This window comes from Carassius carassius, chromosome 49 (genome assembly GCF_963082965.1).
Source record: "Carassius carassius chromosome 49, fCarCar2.1, whole genome shotgun sequence".
Classification (NCBI taxonomy): domain Eukaryota; kingdom Metazoa; phylum Chordata; class Actinopteri; order Cypriniformes; family Cyprinidae; genus Carassius; species Carassius carassius.
Genome location: NC_081803.1, coordinates 20,335,789 through 20,351,486, shown reverse-complemented (window position 1 = coordinate 20,351,486; position 15,698 = coordinate 20,335,789). Strand labels below are relative to the sequence as shown.

The following is a 15,698-nucleotide window of genomic DNA, read 5'->3' as shown; positions in this document are numbered from 1 at the left end:
TGAAAATGCATTAAAACTTAAGGTTTAGACGGAAAAACTATGCATAAGGATACCTGACACTGGTGTTGCATTTTCTTTGTTGGTCTCCCTACGATGTAGATTTGTGATGGCAGCAGACCCAGTGACGTGTACACAGAGATGTCCTTAGTGGAGCCATAAGCAGCGCAGATCTTCATTTGTGCCTACAAAAAGAGCAAGATGATTTTTAAACTTTTCAATTAGACATCTCACTTAAATATAAGCCAAGAATGACTCATTATACATCTAATATCTGTCTAAACAGCATCCTTGTTCTGTTATGCTCTAAACATCTTGTTTTGATCACTGGCTGCATACCAGTTAGCATATTATCTGTATGGGCAATACAGCCAAAAATATTAATCACAATATTTCTTTCTACATCATTTGTTATATATGGAAATATTTATTGCTGACCATTAATAAGGAAGGAAATGCACTTCACACTGCCCAATGAAAACCCCATTAAGTTACATTTTTCCCAAATTGGGTGTTTTCCATGTTTATTTTTTCATGATTTAAATAAAATGTTATTATCAAAAATGTTGTCTAATTACCTGAATTTAAAACAATTTAATCAATCTTTTAAAATGTAATCAAGTACAAATATAACAATTAATTGACAACACTGCATTTTTATATTTTGCTAAATAAGGTGCTGTACAACAGAACTTGTATACTGTATAAATTACAAATTATCCTGGATGCACGATATTTCTTTAAATAATAATAACAATAATAATAATAATAGTATTTCAATGTAATGTTTTAAGAAACTGTATTATTAATAATTCAAAATATTTATATTTTGATTACAAAAGTAATTTATTACTATTATAATTTCAAGGTAAACCAAACATTTATTTTGGTTGATTGTAGGGATGGGACGATAACCGGTTTTATTGATAACCGTGATAAAATGTGCTGAAGGTTAGTAATATCGTTTAAAAATGAATTATCATTAAAACCGTGTTTGATTATCGCGGTTTTAATAACTCACTATTAAATCATGTCCAGCCAGCAACAGTCTGACGCAAGCGCAGCGCACAATGTTTTTTTTGTTTTTTTTCGAGAAGGAATGGCGAAAGTCAGTGACTTTTCTATGCTTTTCTATGCTTCTACACTTTTCATTGCAAGGAAGGAAATGCCACAGAATTTAATCTTTCTTTAAATTAAGTGCATAGAGTTGCTTGTTTTATTAGTTGTTTGTTGATTATTAAATATAAAACTTGCTGAAATGTTTTCAGTGTGAGCATCAACTATTTTTGAACACTTTCATCTCGTTTCAACAAAACCGTGATAATATTGATAATCGTGATAATTTTAGTCACTATAATCGTGATATTAAATTTTCATACCGTCCCATCCCTAGTTGATTGTTATAAAGAATTTTATAACATGGAAAATTTTATAACATATAAAATATGATATGATGATTGTAATGCACTTCTAGGTGGTTGTCCTGCTTCGTCAATAAACAAGCTACAGGTAGTCCAAAATGCAGCGGCTAGAGTCCTTACCAGGTCAAGAAAATATGATCATATTACCCCAATTTTACAGTCTCTGCACTGGCTACCTATTAAGTTCCGTATCAGTTACAAATTATCATTACTTACCTATAAGGCCCTAAATGGTTTAGCTCCTGCGTACCTAACTAATCTTCTACCATGCTACAATCCATCACGTCACAAAACGCTGGACTTTTGGTAGTTCCTAGGATAGCAAAGTCCACTAAAGGAGGTAGAGCTTTTTCACATTTGGCTCCCAAACTCTGAAATAGTCTTCCTGATAATGTTCAGGGTTCAGACACACTCTCTCTGTTTAAATCGCCAAGCATTTGAATAATGTATCTTAAATTGTGAGTGTAGTTGTATCTGATCAAATGTGCATTTTTATTCTTTAGCTTGGGTTAAACTAATTAATTTTACTTTGTTGGAACAGCAGCTATGCTAATGATGTCTCTATTTGTTTCTATGCTTTGCCACGGGATTTACACAAGCTCCAGTCTGGATCCAGAACACCTGAGAAGAGATGATGCTGACCCTCAGAGGACCCCAGATGATGCTAATCCTGAATTAACAACAGAACTAACAAATATTGCTACAAGTGTGACTGCATCATATGATAATTATTAATTATTAATAATATTAATAATGTTCATCATCTGGCAGACTACTTCTTGTATAAATTTTTCTACAAATCCTGTCATACGTGCACAAACTGATAGTCACCACTTATAAGCTATTACTAAATATTGTAGAAACATAATTTTCTGTAAATTTGCATTGTAACGATTTGTAATGTAAAAAGCGCTATACAAATAAACTTGAATTGAATTGAATTGATAGTTTTCATCAAATCGAATTGTGAAATGCTGGTGAAACGAAGAAATGAATGAAGTTCATGTGTTCATGTCCTCACATAATGAGTCAGTAGACCCTGAAAACACCACGAGCATCATGCATGCTTTCATTTGTGAAGTAGATGGAACTGGAGTCTTTATTCACACAGACTTTTTATCGACAAACACCTGATTGAAAATGTTATCAATATCATGGATTTAAGTGTTTATATATATATATATATATATATATATATATATATATATATATATATATATAATAAATATATATATATATAAGGGGTGTAACGGTACGTGTATTCGTACCGGACCGTTTCGGTACAGGGCTTTCGGTACGGTGCACGTGTGTACCGAATGAACGAATGCAATATTTTGTGTGCAGAACATATACATTTTCGTGTTTCCAAACGAACATATTTAGTGGCGGAAGTCTCCACGTTCAGCACAAATCCCGCCCTGCAGCTGATTCTAAGGCCGGTGACACACTGTAGGTGACATAGAGGGAGGCCGCCGACAGACCAGGATCTTGTCTTCACTAAAACAATATCTATACTTCATGTTGAGCATAAATATAAAGCCTACTGATAAAGGACACCGTCAGTGTGTCACCGGCCTAAGGTTTTCAAAAGGCATCACGCGAGTGTGTACAACTAGGAAAAAAACGATTGTAATTCAAACGCAGCTCCCGTCGGCATTTAAACAGACCTTTGCTCTTCATTCTGATCGGTCCAACGCAATAACGAAATCTGAGCAGGTCTAAAAACTGAAACTGTTGATGCTGCACTTTACACTTTGGAAAAGTTATATATATATATTTTAAATATGAGCAGGCCTACAAGCTGGGATTGGTAATGCTACACTGTAATCATAGTTATTTATTTATATTTTTCATTATATTTTATTATATGATATTGGTTTGAGACTGAGAGTATTTTATTTAGTGGAGAACTTTGCAGCAGTATTTTATTTCTTATTCTTTTTTATTTTATATATATTTTATTAAAAAGTATTTTAAAAAAGTGTAAACAAATTGTTAAAAAAAGTTTATAGTAATGAACAATCTGCAGTTTAATGTTTGCATTTCTTTCCCTTACTGTACTGAAAATGAACCGAACCGTGACTTTAAAACCGAGGTACGCACCGAACCGTGATTTTTGCGTACCGTTACACCCCTAATATATATATATATATATATATATATATATATATATATATATATATATATATATATATATATATATGTATATATTGATTTAGGTTTATTGCATTGTAAATGATAGTTCTGTATCACCCACATCCCCTTGCGCTACAGAAAAGGTGGCGTCTGTATATATTCTCACCTCTGTGATGAGACACTTGAGGAAGTTGGCTTTGTGTCGGAGTGGGTCGTGTACGAGCCCATCACAGAACGACACGATACCGTGAGGAAAGTTGTGCTGTGAAAGCCAGGCCACCACACGCTGCTTCTGCATGTCTGGACGTCCCGTCACGTACACTATCAGGTAACCCAGATCCTGCCAGTGCCTGAAACAGGACCAACCACCGTAAAAACAGCAAACATTACAAATGGCTGACCTGTGAGTATTAATAACCCTCTAAAGCCTTACATACTAAAAAACTGTCAGAATATATATGTATATGAATATATATATATATATATATATATATATATTTTTTTTTTTAAAGAAGTTTCTTCTGCTCATCAAGCCTGCATTTATTTGATCAAAAATACAGAAAAAAATGTAATATTGTGATATATTATTACAATTTAAAATAATTGTTTTTAAATTTATTATACTTTAAATTATCATTTATTTCTGTGATGCAAAGCTGAATTTTTAGGATCATTATCACATGATCCTTTAGAAATCATTCGAATATGATGATTCATTATCAAAGTTGGAAACAGTTCTGCTGCTTAATATTTTTTCAGAACATGTGATACTTTTTTTGGGTACTTTGATGAATAAAAACTAAAAAAAAAAATAAAAAAAAGGAGCTATGTTTTTAAAATATAAATATTTTGTAATAACAATATACACTACTGGTCAGTAATTTGGGGTCAGTAATTTTTTTTCTTTCTTTTTTTTTTAATAAAATCAATACTTTTATTCAGCAAGGATGTGTTAAATTGATAAAAAGTGATAGTAAAGAAAATATATTATTATAATATATATATATATATATATTTTTTTTTTAATAAATGCAGTTCTTTTTAACCTTTTATTCATCAAATATATTAGACAGCAGAACTGTTTCCAACAAATAAATGCAGGCTTGATGAACAGAAGAAACTTCTTTCAAAAACATTAAAAATAGTAGTGTTTCCAAATTTTTGGTCTGTACTGTATATATATATATATATATATATATATATATATATATATATATATATATATATATATATATATATATATAGTGTGATATAGTGGCAATATAGAGCTCATATTGTGGAGGATTAAAAACATTTTGTTCAATGGCTATAATATGCAATTTGGAGCAGATGCTGATATTTATATATACATACATACATACATATATAAATATATATATATATACATATATATATATATATATATATATATATATATATATATATATATATGGAAGATGAAATTCTGATAGCTTGTAATATAAATCAGTGAAATTTTTATAACACAATAACAGGCTACTTAAAACAAAAGGCATATAAATATCAGTTGTCACTATTTCTTTAATAATGTGTCTTAGTAAGATGATATTTAAATACTAAAAGGCCTTTCTAAAAAAGGTATGAACTATCAAACTATCAACAACTATCAATTTAACTGCCCTTACTTTATTAAATTAAAATATTGCCAAACAGTAAATTTACTATAATAAAGATAATTTTATAATAGTCTTCTAAACATATTTAATTAAATAAAGATGTATAAATACAAATAACATAATAGAAAAACAATTTGGATATTATACTATATGTGCTCAATTTCATAAAAAGGAACGGCTTTTCTAAGATTATTGCCCTTATTTTATATTATTACAATTTTACCAAAACGGTAACATTTAATAAAACAAAGATAACAATTTAAGAATAGCCTTTTAAATGTAAGTAAATAACTAAAAAAATAAGTGTGAATTCTGAAATATTACTAACAATATAAAAGTTCTTCTTATGATTTCACAGCAGAGAGACACGTGAGCCACAACCAGATGTTTTAACATTCATACTAAAATGTCTTTTACTTGCTTAAAAGGTCTAAACTATCAATCAGACGACAGAAAGCATGTACAGATCGTGTACAACAGTTTCAATCATGTTGATCATTTAGAGAAATGTCTGTATCAGTACAGTAAGCTTCATAGAGCCCTCACCTGACCACATCAACCGCTCCTGCTCGCACTTTAGGGTCGCTGCCCATGATGGACACGCTGGCAGCAAAAGAGCCATCGATGCTGAACACCACAAACTCCGTGCCGGGCGGCAGCACCGTCAGGTAACTGTCAGCAGACGTGTGGTCGCCCCTTTGGACACAGACACCGCTGTTCAACTGATGAAAATACAAGCTTTTATGTGCAGCACAAACGTAGACTGAAGACGTACCTGACCACCATTTTGACCGGATACACGCCGATGCTCAGCCGCTTGCTCTCGGGAATGGTGTAGGAAACCCGGCCGCTGCTATTGGTCAGTTCTGTGCTGAAATACACCCACTCACCGGACGGAGGCTGGGTCATGATGTGGATGTCCACCTAGAACACGGCACAAAAATGAGATGAAATGAATTAGAAAATATGCCAATAAAAAATAATCCTAAATGCCAAAAAGAAGAAGGTGAGAGAAGTTAAGGAGGTCTTACTCATTTTAACTGGGATCTACACAAAATGAAGTGTGTATGGTAGGGATGCACCGATATTTATCGGCCGATTTTCCCTCAATTTACAATCATTGGCATACCGGATACATAAGGGAAAAGGCTGATTTAACAAACCGATGGTTTATTAATTAACTGCGTGAAAGCACTGAGCTGTATAATGTCTGCTGCATAATCCTAGCGCTGCTGTCTGCACTAATCAAATAACATGAGATCGTACACCATTCCTGACTAAATAACTTTTGTAACTTTCTTAGTGTAGCGGACCATCTGGATGATGACCAAACTTTTCTGATGTTTTATTAAGTTTATTGCATCCTTTTTCACTCCAAAAAAAAATTCAAAACAGAACAGACAACAAAACAAAACAGAGCAAGAGAAGTGCACATTAAACTCTCTTTCCGTTGCATTATCATCAACATACAGCGAATTACACTTATTACAACTAACATTAAACAAATATATGCAGATCTCATGCCTTTTCAGAGGGTGCTGACAAACTGACAACCTTTATATCTGAAGAGCTGTGTGCTTTCATTACGCATATAGCTACATAGACTAGAAAACCAGTCTTAAGTCGCTGTGGTACATTTTTAGCAATAGCCAAAAAAACATTGAATGGTCAAAATTATCGAATTTTCTTTATGCCACAAATCACTAGGATATTGAGTAAAGATCATGTGTTTCATGAAGATATTTAGTAAATTTCTTCCGTAAATATATCAAAACTGTATTTTTGATTAGTAATAAGCATTGCTAAGAATTCATTTGTACATATTCACAGGTGATTTTCTCAATATTTAGATTTTTTCTTCAGATATTCTAATAGTTGTATCTCGGCTAAATATTGTCCGATCATAACAAACCGTACTTCAATGGAAAACCGTACTTCAATTTATTCAGCTTTCAGGTGATGTATAAATCTCAATTTCGAAAAATTTACACTTAAGACTGATTTTGTGGTCCAGGGTCACATTTAAACTTACAAAAAATATTAAATTAGAAGATTATTCATAAAGTCTGTTAGAATAAAGAAGGATTACTGTACCTGAAAACTGTTAAACCTACCTTACAATCACTGGTTATTTAATATGTATCTTAGTTCTGTTGTATTTATGTAGTCCTGATAAGCGTTAAATGGATCCAATCCATGTTCATTAGAAATGTTTTGATGATGCAGCAATAAAACTGCTAGTATAATTTAATGCAGGTGTTTTTGAACTTTGCTGATTTAAAACATGATCAAAATACAATCTATTTTGATGACAACATTTCAAATAAGAGAGGAAGTGATAAATATCGATATCGGCCAATAAATGTTTGTTAAAATCGGTATAGGCACCAAAAAAAATCCTAGTAGGACACTAACCTTCTCTCCTGTCAGTGTGACCATGTCCAGCGGCCCGTACATGAAGCGACCCGTCACCACCTGATTCCCGTCCTCCGTAAACACAGCATCATTCACGCGGTGGTTTGCCGTAACGTTCTTCAAAGGCAAACCCATTTTTACGTTAGCAACAATCCCATAATGGATTTAAGAGTAATCTGGTAGTTGCCCGTCTTACCCTGATCTTCACGTGGGTCCTCTTCCTCATCCACTTCTCCCGCGGTTTGGACGGAGTGAATTCTGACACCTCCTTCCCATGTAGTTCTAAAACACTGGAGTTCTCATGCCTCATTACCTGAGAGACAGAAAAAGTGGCATTACATTAGCAATTGCTTTTGTAGATAAATATAATAAAAATTTTATTTTATGCAGTTATGCAATAAATGAAATTCATGCAATAATAATTAAGTCGCGTCCCAAATCTGTACATCAATTTCATAATTAGCTATTTTTGTTTCTAGCTTAAGTGTCACCAAAATGCAAATAATAATTTTTGTATTTGCTTATTTTTGCAATTAGATTTTTTAAAACTGATCGTCAAAGTATTTCATTGAATTAAAATATTTACAACTTTATTAAACACAGTTTAATATAATGAAGCTACCAATTGCATAATAGTCTTTTAAACATGTATTAATAAAAAGTAAAATGATTATAAAATAAAAACATTATTTTAAAAATGTATCTTACGAAATGCCAGAAAAAGAAAAAAAAAAACAATTATATGTGCCCAATTTCATAAAAAGGTAATTATATATAAAGGTAAGATAATTGCTTTTATTTTATTACATTAAAGAAAAGTTTAACATAATAAACATAAAAATGTCTTAATAGTCTTTAAACATATTTAAATAACTAAATAAAAATGAATAAATAAAAATAGCATAATACTAAAATGAAAAACTACAGAAAATAAAAACATTATAAAAAAATATATTTTCCTAAATTCATTAAAAAAGGAATTATTTTTCTATGATAAATGCCTTTTATAAAATGTTTCCAAAAATATTTTAATATAATAAAGGTAACCATTTCATAATAGTCTTAAGACATATTTAAATAACCAAATACAAAATGTATTAATAAATAAATGATAAATACATTCATTTTAATAAAAACTAAAAAAAAAAAAAAAAACAACATATATTATAATATTTCATTACAATCAATTATGGACAATTATCCAATAAGTGCCACTCAGCAATATCCAGTTTTTTTTTTATTTGTTGTTGGTTTTTTTTGTTTTTTTTTTGTACTGCATGCTTGCAATGCACTGTGTGATAGTGGATAGTGGACGATTCTGTGTGCAAATTAAACCATATGGTAATCTTCACCTGTCGGAGCAGGAAAGACACGACGTCCGTTGATTCCCAGTAGGAGGCATGAAACAGATGAGGTAGAGCCACGGTGGGGAACGCAGTCAGAGCATCAGGACAGTACAGGGCGAAATCAATGCGCTTCGTGCCCCACCAGCGAGCAGCGACTGCAGGAGAGACGACACGGGACGTTCAGTCATGCCTGTCCAAACCATTACTGCTACAACAGCAGCTTCAAACACCATCACAGATTTCTCTTTCATCTGTACATAATTCATGAACGTTTCAGCTGCTGGTTCTAGGACAGGACGAGAACATGTGATGCAGGATTGCTTCAGGGCTCAAAAGGAAGTAAAGAAATGGAAAGTTGTCATTTTGAAATGTGCATTGAGCCGAGCGAGGCTGTAGTGCACATCTCTTGTCTGCTTCCTCTCCATGACCCATTGCAAAGACACTCAAGAACACAACCCTATTTTTGGTTTGTAATTCTTATAATTGGGGTTGGATGTTCTTGAATGGCTTCTCTACAAGTAGGACTGGGAATCGAAAACCAGTTCTTTTTTAAACTGGTTTTATTTTGATTGGAGGTTGTGAATAAAGACAATCAACAGATAAAGTATCCTTGTATTGTGAAATCCTCACTGGTTGCACGTAACAACAAACCTACAGCGTGAACAGTGTTGGTGTCTGATTCACAAACAAATTACTAATGAAGTAGTTCTTTTAAATAAATCATAAAGACTCCCTTATCTGTTAATATACGGTATTTAAAAAACATTAAGAATAATTACTAATAAAAATTTTGCAATGCAGCAAAATTAACAACTAATGTACCTGATCTATATGCAAATGATAATTATATACATAATAATATGCAAATAATATATTTTGTAATACATTTTTTAATCGGTAATAATAATAATAATTTTGTAAGACTAATTTTAAATAAAAAATAATCAAAATAATTTATGCACTACTACAAAGTTAACAATTAATTAGTAATTTTCCTTGCTTGCTTGAAATATCACCCAAATAATATAATATATTAAATTATCTGCATAACAATATGACCTGTGATGTTATTTTTATTTTATTATTTTATTGGTAAGACTAATTTCAAACAATTTTATTTATGCACTACCACAAATTTGCATGAATAATATATAATATAATTAATAGTATTATTGCATAATGTGTTAAAATGTTATAATAATTTTATTTTTTATTCAAATAAAATGTTGCTATAAAGAGTACATTTTAATCTAATACATATAACAATTTTCAATAATATTTAAACATTTTAATTTTGAAATAAAAATGAATTTTACTTTAAAAATAAATAATTTCGATTAATATATGGTTAGGACCACTTATTGGTTGGTAATGCTTCCACCAAAGAACTAAAAAAAAATTGTTATGTGGAATAAGAATTCCTAAATTCCTTATGACTCCCATTATCATGTATTAGCGACCGCTAACAGACGACACACACGCCATAAGCATGATGCACAGCCAGATAATGGGATGAAGACAAGTCAACATCCTTAAAAAAGCATCTTCAGAGGGTTTTCATCACTCAGAGCAGCTTAGGGCTCACGAGATGAAGAACCAGAGCGCCAGCGCTGAGCTTTAAAGAGAAGAGGGCATGAATTCAAAAGAACAATGCTAGGGAGGGTCAGCAAGAACACAGGCTGAAGATTTGGAGGGCTGAAACAGGAAGTAGGAGGGATTGCAGGGAATGTAGTAATGGCAGAAACTAACGCAGGCAAACAGGAGAGCGGGTGACCGGACGTCTACCCACGCTCCAAGTACCTTGCTCGATGTCCAGAGGGACACATGGAGATGGTGGGTCTGAGGCGAGCGAGGTCGAGGGCTCAAAGCCTAGAGAGACTGAATCATCCAAACAGCTGGAATCCTGCCTTTCTACCTGCTGCTTATTTGGCGCTTTGCTGGATTTGGGAGAAGGGCTCCGGGAGCCGCTTTTATTATAGGGAAGCGGCAATTGGGACAAAAGACTGAGCTTTTTGGAGAGTCTATGATGGCATGCTTGTGCTACTAGAGAAAGAACAACATCAAAACAACAGTAGTCATAAGATGAACATGATATGTGTGATATTTCCCAGCTATATCTGCAGCACTGGAAAGAGTGGACATTATTGCACACTAGCATTCAAAAGTGTGAGGCAAGTTTAAAAAAAACGAATAAATAAAATAAATTAACACTTTTATTCTTATCTTATTATATATGTATGATAAAGACTGTTAAGAATTTTATATTTAAGATAATAATTCTAATAATAGTAATATGGTAACACTAATTTCAAATAAAAAAAGAATAAAAAAATATTTATGCATTACTGCAAAATTAACAGTATTAATTTAAAATCCCTGCCCAATGGCTGCTGAAAATTTGTCTTTGCAATTACAGGAATAAATTACATTAAAATCTATTAAAATAGAAAACAGTAACTTTGAACTGTAATAATATTTCATAATTTTTATAGTTTTTACTGTATTTTTGATCAAATAAATGTAGCCTGGAGACCATAAAATATTTTTCAAAAACATACAAAAATATTTATTATTTCAAACTTTTAAACCATAGTGTGTATATCCATGTATTAATTTCTTCCATATTTAAGGCAAATGAAATGTGTTTTGGGGTTAAACACTAATTACTTAACGTCACTGCTGGAATATGCTATAGCTGATATCTAGAGAACTGTATTCTTCTAACCAAGTGTGTATGTGTGTTAACTCACTGTTGGCGATGCTGGAGGTGGTGTAACTGTCCGCTAACCCCGACACCTGGCTGGCGATGCTGGTCTCGCTGCCTCTGCGCGCTCCGCGGAAGGCTGGAATGGATGCCGGAGACGAAGGGTTGGAGTGATCCGCAAACATAATGCTGTGCGACTGCATCACATCCGCTGTGAGGACCAAAACCAGCAATTACTCGCAGAGACCAGGGACTGACAGGGAAATTAGGGCCCAGAAATCTCTCAGAAATCTATATCTCTGTTCTAAAACCTAGTGAGCTGCCTATCTAGACAGCAGTCCATCTAGAAGACATGACAGGTGCGCTCACTGGGCAGCATCGAGATCTCACTAGATTTTGGAACGGAGCTAAAATTATCATTATTAATTTGTAAAAGGGCCGTTTGATTCAAAATGATGAAAGTGAGTGAAAAGAAGAGGCAAACACAAAACCAAAAAAAGAGTGAAATAATTAGTAAATATTGCCCCCGAGCCCATTTTATTTGAAGACCTCATGGGGCATTATCTACCAAATACACATGCAACCCCTCATCAGAAACAGGATTTGTCATGAGCCAAGATGCTTGAATTTACATTTGTCTTATTATTCTTGCTGTATTGTCACTTTAGAGGAGAAGTGTGTCATGTCTATAGCACTCCCGGCAAGAAACAGAAATGCAAAAAGAACACTGGTTCGCCAAACACCCCCCATAGTCTGACCCTTATACCAAAATCAACAAAGAAATATTTAGAAATTTAAGGTTATTACGTTATATATTCATATATATATATATATATATATATTCATATATATATATATATATACACATACATACATACATACATACATATATGTGTGTGTGTTTATGCATTTATGTATACATATAATTAAACTATTATTAAGCATATTTAATTATTTATTTCTAATTCACATTACTTAAAAGTAAACAATAAGTAAATTAATATAAAAAAATACATTAATGAATATTATATATTTTCATAAATACAACATAATTTTAAATAACTGATGAATGATAAAAAAAAATAATACAAATATAATACACACACACAATAATGTTACAGTATTTTTTTACTTTAAAATACTGAATCTAATAAGATAATTGCAATCGTTATCGTAATCCGAGAATAATGAGGATGACAAAAGTATAGGGGGCAAATACATTATGTATCATTATATATCACTCTTTGCAAGTCAACCAATGAATGGCTTATAAATGTATCCACACTAAATTCAAGTTTTTCCATATTGACAAAAAGGCACACATTGATCACACTTCGCCTCTAAATTCAATACCATCTGTTCCACATTGCAGCATCCAGTCGAAGGAAGTCAGTCAAAAAACCACAAGCCTAAATAAGAGAATTAATTTCAGAGCAGGTGCACAAAACCAGCTTATGTGAAATGAAGGCACACGCCACACAGGGTGACACACGTAACAGGGGTGTTTACGATAAAAAAAGAAATGCAAGAAACCAGGAATGGCTACACACACTCGGCGGGGGCCGGCGTGGCTTGCCAGTTGAGCACAGGGACGGGAAAGGAAGTCTCGCTGATGCCATCCTGACAGCGCTGGGCGGCACAGCTCATACTCTCCAACAGGAGGTGAGGGTTACTCTGGATGGTTTCCACTGCCACATGTCAAACCCAGCGGCATGAGGGACGTGGAGACATGAGAGCGACGGGAAGGGGAGAGAGACAAAGAAACAGAAAATAAAGACAAATGACAGACAGAAACGACACGAACTGAGACATGAGACACATGACCAGCAGTGATTGAAGTGCTGCTTCACACTAAACCACTCCAACATCTGCTGGAATACACAGATGATCACACATGGGCCCTGTTTACACCCGTAATAAAGTGTCAGAAACAACCGAGGTTGATAGATTTAAAAAAACATAATAAAACTGATAACAAACTCTCAAGAAATCTTATCATTAGAGACTACGAACAACGATTATGAACCAATCAACGTTTTGATACATATTTTTTTTAAATAAACATCACCAAAGATATAGGTCTTTATGAAAAATAAAGAAGAATATTTAATATTTTGACACACATCAGTTTAAAACAAAAAGGATAAAGGCAAAGTTTCTTTTTTTTTAGTTTACTTTTCTTTGAATTTTAGGTCTAGATCATCACAAAAATCCATTGTGCCATCACGTTCATGATCAGATGTACTGCTGTGTCTGTGTCCATATTTGCACATATTTCATTTGAAGAAGGCATGATGTGTGTGCATACATGGTGCTGGTTCATGTTTGGAGCACATATATGTAATATGTTCACAAAAACGTAAATATGCATGCTCTGATCTGGATATGAACTTTGATCCATGCAGCGAGTGTTAAACAGAAACTGTTCTCTCATGCGCGCTCCACGCATTGTTATATATGAAATATTGTTACGGTCATGTTTTCAGAGGTGAACTGACAGCGAGGAAGCTCTTTCACTTCTCCAAATTAACGCATATGCGTCACTTTTTGCTTTTTGAACCGAAAGAATCAAATGGCTCCAAGAAATAATTTTTTTTTATACATGTACATAAACTGTTTGTGTGTGTATATATATATATATATATATATATAAAATTTCTTTTTTTTACAGTTTAAGTTTATATATATATATTTGTGTGTTGAATAAAATATAAAACTAAATTAAAAATGATACAATAAAAATACATCACAATTAATAAAGCCTTATTTAAGCCTTTAAGATATTAAAATAATGTAAAAATATATTATTTAATAAAATTATTAATGAAAAATATATGAAAAACAAAAAAAATTATGAAAAATATAATTGTATCTCAATGCAGTCATAAAACCAGGAACCATCCAACCAAAATTTAATCACGATCATCAATTTAATCAATTGATATGCATGTTAATACCAAGTAAAAAACCAACAACGTCTTTCTCCTAGCCACTGGTGATCAGATTAGGGCTGCACGATGTGTAGTTTAAGCATCGATATCGCGATGTACGAATCAACGATAGTCACATCACAGAATGTGCGATGTAGGCTGTCATAGTTGATCCATTATTCATTAACTGTGCGGGTCAGCTGCTCCCCGGCCCTTGACGAATGTGATTCACGGAGAGCGCGAAAGAGAGCGCGCAAAAGAGAGAGAGCGCGAGAGAGAGAGAGACAGAGGGAGAGAGTGCTTCAAACAACACGAACGCTGTCTTGCTCTCTCTCCCTCGCGCATATTAATCAATTGACACGATGGTGTCGATGTTTAATTCATTTAAAATGAGAATGTAAATCTGCTCACCCCATTTTTGTTTGTAAGAAAAAATTAGATCAGATTTCATATCGCAATATATATCGCAGAAAAATAAAATATTGCAATGTCATTTTTTCCCAATATCGTGCAGCCCTAGATCAGATCACTCCAGATAGATATTAGCAGCAGTGTAATCCTGGTCACGGACTGAGAAATCTCTCCACTCTTACCCAGCAGCGCTGACTGGCCATCACCCAGCGGGAAGCGCTGGTAGCGCGGCACACTAAACGGAGGCATCAGGTGGAAGCGCTTCTCCAGCAGAGGCTCCAGCCGCGAGGCCGAGGGATCCGCCGCGTGAAACAGGTTATAAACCTGCTGGCACGCCGGACGAAGATGAGCCACTGTAGGAGGGAAGAATAAAAAAAGAAAGAAAGAAAGAAATATGTTAAATGGATCTAAAATTCTGATTTACATTCACATATATATAAAACAAATATTTATTTATTTATTTTCTCAGCTAGTTCACTTGTTCAAAAGCTAGGGGTTGGAAAGGTTTTTTTTCCATGTTGATAGGAAGCCTCTTCTGCTCATCAAAGCTGCATTTATTTGATGAAAAATACAACAAAAACTGTAATATTGTGAAACATTATTACAATTTAATATAACAGTTTTTTATGTTAATGTATTGTAAAATGTCATTTATTGCTGACGCAGAGCTGAATTTTCTGCATCATTACTCCATCATTACTTTT

General features: G+C 33.2%; 1 protein-coding gene across 5 annotated transcripts in view; it reads right to left on the bottom strand.

Moving 5' to 3' along the window:
• LOC132132740 (membrane-associated phosphatidylinositol transfer protein 2-like) overlaps window positions 1–15,698 on the bottom strand; it is an 81,712-nt gene that overhangs the window by 3,051 nt on the left and 62,963 nt on the right. For 2 of the 5 annotated variants that reach the window (XM_059545245.1, XM_059545246.1), the window contains exons 15-25: window positions 15,177–15,347; window positions 13,204–13,341; window positions 11,700–11,864; window positions 10,750–10,992; window positions 8,956–9,104; window positions 7,800–7,916; window positions 7,604–7,720; window positions 5,964–6,112; window positions 5,735–5,884; window positions 3,721–3,904; window positions 54–182 (exon numbers count right to left, since the gene is read on the bottom strand). In XM_059545245.1, the coding sequence (XP_059401228.1) occupies window positions 54–182; window positions 3,721–3,904; window positions 5,735–5,884; window positions 5,964–6,112; window positions 7,604–7,720; window positions 7,800–7,916; window positions 8,956–9,104; window positions 10,750–10,992; window positions 11,700–11,864; window positions 13,204–13,341; window positions 15,177–15,347 (1,712 nt within the window). The remainder of the gene's footprint in view (window positions 1–53; window positions 183–3,720; window positions 3,905–5,734; window positions 5,885–5,963; window positions 6,113–7,603; window positions 7,721–7,799; window positions 7,917–8,955; window positions 9,105–10,749; window positions 10,993–11,699; window positions 11,865–13,203; window positions 13,342–15,176; window positions 15,348–15,698) is intronic. The other 3 variants (XM_059545247.1, XM_059545248.1, XM_059545249.1) reach the window with 3 other exon arrangements.